The 7,500-nt window shown below is 44.9% G+C and overlaps 1 protein-coding gene across 1 annotated transcript in view; it reads left to right on the forward strand.

Moving 5' to 3' along the window:
* LOC138867622 (uncharacterized) overlaps nt 1–498 on the forward strand; it is a 52,113-nt gene extending 51,615 nt beyond the window's left edge. The window contains exon 6 of the mRNA XM_070144128.1: nt 490–498. Within this exon, the coding sequence (XP_070000229.1) occupies nt 490–498 (9 nt within the window). The remainder of the gene's footprint in view (nt 1–489) is intronic.
* The last annotated feature ends 7,002 nt before the right edge of the window (nt 499–7,500 follow it).

A 7,500-nucleotide genomic window follows, 5' to 3' on the forward strand; every position in this document is an offset into this window, starting at 1 on the left:
CATCATCACTATCCTTATAATCACCATCTTCATCACTATCATCCTCATCACTATCTTCATCCTCATCACCATCATCCTCATCATCACTATTATCATCATCATCACATCATCATCACTCATTATCCTCATCTTCGCGATCCTCATCATCATCATCACTATCCTCATCATCATCATCACTATTATTATCATCACATCATCATCACTCATTATCCTCATCATCATCACTATCCTCATCCTCATCACCTTCATCATCATCACTATCCTTGTAATCACCATCCTCATCACCACTACCATCATCATCATCACTATCCTCATTATCTTCATCATCACTATCCTCCTCACCACTATCCTCATCACTATCATCATCATCTTCACTATCCTCATCTTCATCATCATCACTATCCTTATCATCACCATCCTCATTGCCACCATCATCATCATCACTAATCCTTATCACTGTTGAGTTTCTATGTCTAAAACTTTCTACAGGTCAACTGAGCAGATTCTCTTCCCAGGTACATAATGTCCTCATAGCTTTCAACAGGTATTTGCTGGTCGTCACATTCACATTAATATTTTTTTCAGTTTTATAGTATTTTTAGGATATCTAAACACTTGTAAAATCTTTAGAGAAAGTTTTTTTGTTTTTTTTACAGGTCTACTTTTTTTTTTTTTTTTTTTTTTACAGGTCAGGTCTATGCTTCGTTTTTTAATCTCGTATTTCTGCAGTTACAGGTCATTTTATTTTTTATTTTCTCAAATTGTAGGTCGGTTTTTTTTTCTCTCAGCTTTCTTAATTGCAGGTCAACTTTCTACACTGACAGGTCACATTTTCTTTGACTTTCTATATTTACAGGTCACTTTTACTTTCTCGGCTCCATACTTTATTAACATCCTGCACTTACAGGTCATATCAGCCTTTCCCAAAACCACAGGTCTTTATTTTCTATCTCTCTTTGTTTTCTTTTACTTCTTTTCTTTTCCTTTTTCTCTTTCTTAAAAAAAAAAAAAAAAAATCTTTTTATTTTCTACACGTACTGGTCACGGACACACACACACACACACACACACACACACACACACACACACACACACACACACACACACACACACACACACACACACACCCACACACACACACACACAAACACACACAAACAAACACCAAACTCTCTACAGGTCTTCTTGCCTCCTCTCTCTGCAGGTATCTCCAGGTGAACCCCCCCCCCCCCCCTCCCCCTACCCCCCCCCCCCCCCCACCCAACCCCCCACGGCTCCTCAGGGGTGGGGGTGGGGAGGGGGGTACCTGAGCCACCTGGCTACATCGGGCTTTGAAAGGGTACAGGGGAGGGAGGGAGGGGGGGAGAGGGGGGTTCTATCTTACCAGGGAAGGGAGGGGGAGGGGAGGAGGGAGGGAGAGACGAATGGAAGGAAGGGAAGGGGAGGGAAAGAAGGAAAGAAAGAGAGAAAGAAGATAGGGAGGGAAGGAAGGTGAAGGGAGAGGGACAGAGAGGGAGGGAAAGGAAGGGGAAGGGAGGGAGGTAGAGACGGAGGGAGGGAGGGAAGGGGAAGGGAGGAAGAAAGGGAGGGAAGGATGGGAAGGGAGGGAAGAGAAAGAGAAGAACAGAGGGACGCTTTAAGGAAAGAGAGAGAGAAGGAAAGGAGGGGAGATTAGGGAGGGAAAGGAGGGGAGGAAAAGGAGGGAAAGGAGGGGAAGAAAAGGAGGGGAGGAAAAAGAGGGAAAGAAAGGGAAAGAAGGGTTGGGAAAGGAGGAGAGAGGAAGGAGGGAAAGAGAGGAAAAGAAGAGAGATAAAGGAAGAATCGGAGAGGAGGGAAGGGAGGGAAAGGAGGGCAAAGGAGGTGAAAAAAAAAATTCTCGAGGTTTAATCTTACCAGAAAGTTTTCATTTTTTCCCCGTATTCCTTTCTATCGCTTCGGGTTCTTAGATCAGTATTTCGTGCCGATGTTAAATTCAATTTTGAACAATAATCAATTTCAGATTTTCTTCATGCTCATAAATCATGTGGCTTCTCTTTCCTTGTTTTCTATTATTCTCTTCCAAAAAATACTTTTCTTTCTCTTTTTCTATCGATTATCTATCTATATTTCGATGTCTATGTTGGTCTATCTTTATCTGTCTATTTCATTTCTCTTTTGTGTGTCTGTCACTGCCCTCTCGTCCCTCTCTCTCTCTCTCTCTCTCTCTCTCTCTCTCTCTCTCTCTCTCTCTCTCTCTCTCTCTTCTTTCTCTCTTTCTTTCTCTCTCTCTCTCTCTCTGTGTGTGTGTGTGTCTCAACCCCCCTCTCTCATTCTCACTCACTCTATCTCTCTACCTACCTACCTATCTATCTATCTATCTATCTATCTATCTATCTATCTATCTATCTATCTATCTATCTATCTATCTATCTATCTATCTATCTATCTATCTACCTATCTATCTATCTATCTATCTATCTATATATACTTATCTCTCTCTCTGTCTATCTCTCTCAATCTATATTCCCCTCTCCCCCCTCTCTCTCTACATATATATATATATATATATATATATATATATATATATATATATATATACATATATATACATATATATATCCCTCCCTCCCCCCCTCCCCCTCTTCCTCTTTCTCATTCTCTCTTTAAACCAACACACTCATCCCCTCTTCCACCTTTCATCACTAATTCCGATTCTCATTCCCACATTCCCAATAACGACCCCCCCCCCTCCAGCGCCCGCCACTCTGGAATACTGTTGCTATAAATATTGATGATGAAAGGGGTGAGTGAGAATGAGGGAGGAGGGGGGGGGGGCGTGATATGCGAGAGAGAGAAGGGGAGGGAGGGAGGAAGGAGGGAGGGGGAAAGAGAAAGGCGGAGGGAGGGTGGGGAGGGAGGGGGAGAGAAAGGGAGAGAGAGGGAAGGAGGGGCAGAGAAAGAGAGATAAAGGGAGAGAGAGAGAGAGAGAGAGAGAGAGAGAGAGAGAGAGAGAGAGAAAGATAAAGGGAGAGAGAGAGAGAAAGAAAGAAAAAGGAAAAAAAAAGAAACAAAGAAATCTTTTAAAAAACAAATGAAAGCAATGAAAGCAAGAAAAGAAAGAAAAAAACAAAAAAATAGACCCCCCCCAAAAAAAAAAAACTAAACATAAACCAAACAAATCTCAAAACAAGAAGCCCCAAACAGCAAAAAAAGAGCCCCCATCAGAAGCCCTTTCGCGAAGGCCCTAAGAAGCACAGGTAACACGAGGTGCTGCCACCATAGCGCGAGAAAGGGTGTGATCTGTTACGCCCTGAGAGAAGCCGAAAATATTTTAACATGATGACCGTCTGTCCTTAAAAGATATATACATATATATATATATTTGAGATCGTGGAAGAAGTGCTTGATACGAGTTGGTGATGTCTTGAGATCTGGAGACGGGGTGAGAATGGGTTTTGGGGGTGTGTTTGTTTGTTTGTTTGTGTTTTGTTAGGTTTGTGGGAGTAGAGGTGTTTGTGTGTCTTGTTTGTTAGGGCAAGGGAGGTCGTGTGGGCATAAAGCTATTAGGGTTGTCCAATGCTATTTGTTTAATGCTTTCAGATGTATATGTTTGTTTTAAATGAGAGTTATCAAGTAGGAAAAAAAGAGTTGTTAGTGTTGTTAAGTGATGTGCTTGTTTGCGGTCGTTTTCGTCTGGCAAAGAAATGGAAACCGTTCACGCAAACCATCGTTAAATGAGGTTGTTAGAGCGAGGGTCGTTTAAGAGAAGAATTCTTTCTTAGTCGGCGTTTGTTTGCCAAGGGAAGGTCGTCGAGGCTAGGTCGTCCACACGAGGTCGTCATCTTCCTTTAAATGAAAGTAAAAGAATGATAAGAGAGAGAGAGAGAGAGAGAAAGGAGAAAGGAGAGAGAGACAGAGATAAAAAGAGAGAGTGAGAGAGAGAGAGAGAGAAAGAAAGAGATAGAGAGAGAGAACGAGAGAAAGAAAAAGATAGAGAGAAAGAACGAGAGAGAGAGAGAAAAAAAAAGAGAGGCATGTAAATCCAAGAAAGTCAAGAGACACATACCCAGGGTCTCATATAACTCTCGTGCAATTGGTGGTGATAGGGAGTGTGGTGAAGCCTTAATCTGCGATGCTGGAGATAGTGAGAAATGGGAAATGTGATGTTTAGCTATGATTAGCGGGTGGGGGGGGGGAGGAAGAGAGAGAAAAGGGGAAGGGGACGGGGAGGAAGAGAGGGTGGGGGGAAAGGGGGAGATGGAAAGAGAGAGAAGAGGAATGAGACAAGAGCGGGGAAGAAGAAGGGGAGGAAGAGAGGGTGTGAGGAGAAGGGAAGATGGAAAGAGAGGAAAGAGGAATGAGACAAGAGCGGGGAAGAGGAAGGGGAGGATGAGAGGGTGGGGAGAAGGGAAGATGGAAAGAGAGAGGAGGAATGAGAGAAGAGCGGGGAAGAGGACGGGGAGGAAGAGAGGGTGGGAGGAAAGGGATGATGGAAAGAGAGAGGAGGAATGAGAGAAGAGCGGGGAAGAGGATGAGGAGGGAAGGGGAAAAGAGGAGAAGACGGGGGAGAGGAGAGCGGTGGATAGGATAGGAGTTGGAAAGAGAGAGAAGAGGAACGAGAGAAGAACAGGGAAGAGGAGGGGGGAAGATAAGAGTGTGAGAGGTGAAGGGAAAGGAAAAGAGAGATGGAGAAAAGAAGGAGAGAGAGAAATGAAGTAAGAAGAATAAAACATAAGAGAAGGAGAAGAAGCTTGAGAGAGGAGAGAGAGGTAAAGCGACGAAAGAAGAGAGGAAGAAAGAAGGAGAGAGAGAAATGAAGTAAAAAGAATAAAACAGAAGAGAAGAAGAATAAAATAAAGATTAAATAAGCGTATAAAGAGAAGAAGAAAGAGAGAGAAAAGGAACTGGGGAAGGAAGCAAGAGAGAGGCGGTTGGAGGTAAAGGAGAGAAGAGAGGGGGAGGGGGGAGGGGGGAGGGGGAAGAGGAGGAGAAGGACGCAAAATGTTGCCAATATGCTAAGCAAGGAAGGAATTCCAGGAAATGTGTGCAAATTATTTCTTTTTCGTCTTATTTTTTTGCACATTCCCCTCTCTCTTTTCTATTTTATGCTCTCTCTCTCTATCTATCTATCTATCTGTCTATCTATCTATCTATTTCTATTCTCTCTTCTCTCGTTCTCTCTCTCTCTCTCTCTATCTATCTATCTACCTATCTATCTATCTATCTATCTATCAATCTATCTATCTATCTATCTGTATCTCTCTCTTTCTCTGCCTGTCTGTCTGTCTATATGTATGTGTTTATGTATGTCTCTCTCTCTCTCTCTCTCTCTCTCTCTCTCTCTCTCTCTCTCTCTCTCTCTCTCTCTCTCTCTCTCTCTCTCTCTCTCTCTCTCTCTTGCTCGCTGTATCCCTTATTTCTTTTTAAACTCTAATTGAGGTTATATATTCAACTTCCTTTTCTATCACGCCTTCCACTTAATTTTACTTCCTCCCCCCCTCTTCCCCCTCTCATTATCTCTCTCCTTTCCGCCCCCTTCCCTCCTCCTTCGTCCTTCTTTCCTCTATCTCTGCCATCCTTCTTTCCTACCTTCTTCTCCCTTCTTCTTTCGTTTAACTCTTCTTTTCTTTCTTTTCGTTTATCTGTTCTCCCTTTCTTCTTTCTTTTTTCTTTCGTCTCTCGAGTTTTCTCATCCTTCGCTTCTTTATTTTCGTCTTCATTTCTTCTTTTTGTTTCTAGTTTTCCAGCCTGAAATGATCCTCCCTCCCTCCCTCTCTCTACTCTTCCTTCTTTCTATTCCTCTCTCCTTCTTCCCCTCATTCCCTATTCCCTCTAGTCTTCCTTCTCTCTCTTCCTGCCTCCTTATTCTCTTCATTGCCTATTCCCGGATCTCTCCCTCTATTTGTCCTTTCTCTTTGTCTCCCCTTCCTCATTCCACTCTCTTTTCTCTCTTTCTCCATCCTTCTGTATTCTTCTCCACCAATCCTCCCTCTCTTCCTCCTTCTATCCCTCCTTCCTCCCTTTCTCCCTCCCTTTCTTCCCTTCTTCCCTTCATCCCTTCCTCTCTCCTTCATCTTTCCTTTCCTCCGCCTTTTCCCTCTTCCTCCCATCCTCCATCTCTCGTTCTCTCCCTTCTCCTCCTCCCTTCCTTCTTCCCCTCCCTTCCCACCCTCCCTTCCTCCCTTCCTTCTCACCCTCCTTCCCTCCCTTCGTTCTTTCCCCCTTCCCTCCCTCCTTCCCTGCCTTCCCTTCCTTCTCCCACCCTCCCTCTCTCCCTCCTCCTCCTTCCCTCCCTTCCTCCCATCCTCCCTTCCTTCTTCCCTCCTTCCCTCCCTCCTTTCTTCCCTTCCTCTCTCCTTCCTTCCATCAAAAGGTCATCGTTGCATTTCCCACGAATACTTGACTGTGAGAAATAAATAAAAGTGGGATAATGACGCTCGTATGATAATTAGGTTGAGGGCGAAAGACGAGAGGGAAAAAGGGCGAGGGAGAACTTATGGAATTTATGGGAAATGTTTTCTTGTATTTTCCATTTTTCACTTTTTTTTCTCTCTCTCTCTCTTTTTTAGAGGAGGGTGGATTTCTTCACTTATTTTGTCTCTTATTCTTCTTTTTTCGTTTGCTGTTTTGTCTATTTCTCCCTGTTTTACTTGTCATTCTGTTTATTTGTTTTTTTTTCTATGTCTTCCTATTTGTCTATCTCTATAGCTATTCATCTATCTTATGAATTGCTCGTCTGGCTCTATTCATATCTTTCTCTATTCTCTCAACTTGCGTCTCCTCAAACACCGAAATAAAAGGCTAAAAATCACTGCAAATGTCTCCTTCATCATCTTTATCTCCCAACACCTCTCTCTCTCTTCTCCTATCTCCGTCATTATCGCTCTCCCCTTCTCTTCTCCTCGTCCTCCGCCCTTCCCGGCCCTCGCAACTGGCTGGACCACATTCCGAACACTCTACGGGAATCGCACGCCGCGTTTGACTAGCCTGAAGGTCGGGCAAGGACACATAGATGGAAATGAGGCTCCTTCTTTGTTGAGGTTCCTCCTCCTCCTCCTCCTACTCCTCCTCCTCCTCCCTACCTTCCTCCTTCTCCCTCCCCTCCTCCCCTCCTCCTCTTCCTCCTCCTCCTCCTACTCCTCCCTACCTTACTCCTCTTCACTCCCCTCCTCACTCCCCTCCTCCCCACCTCCTCCTCCTCCTCCTACTCCTCCCTACCTTCCTCCTCGCTCCCACCTCCTCCTCACTCCCCACCTCCTTCTCCCTCCCCTCCTCCTCCTCCCTCCTCCCCACCTCCTCCTCACCCCCTCCCCTCCTTGCTCCCACCTCCTCCTCCTCCACCCTCCCGTCCTCCCAGCCTCCCATCCGTCGCCCTCGCTCTTCCTCCTCCTCCTCCTCCTCCTAACCCTTCTTCTTCCCTACCCTCTCCCTCCCCTCCTCCTCCTGCCGATCCCTCTCCTCCTCCTTCACCTCCTCCTCCTCTTCCTCTATCTCCTCCTCTTCTTTCTCCCCTTCTTCCTC

This window comes from Penaeus vannamei, chromosome 31, assembly GCF_042767895.1.
Source record: "Penaeus vannamei isolate JL-2024 chromosome 31, ASM4276789v1, whole genome shotgun sequence".
In the NCBI taxonomy this organism is placed as follows: Eukaryota; Metazoa; Arthropoda; class Malacostraca; order Decapoda; family Penaeidae; genus Penaeus; species Penaeus vannamei.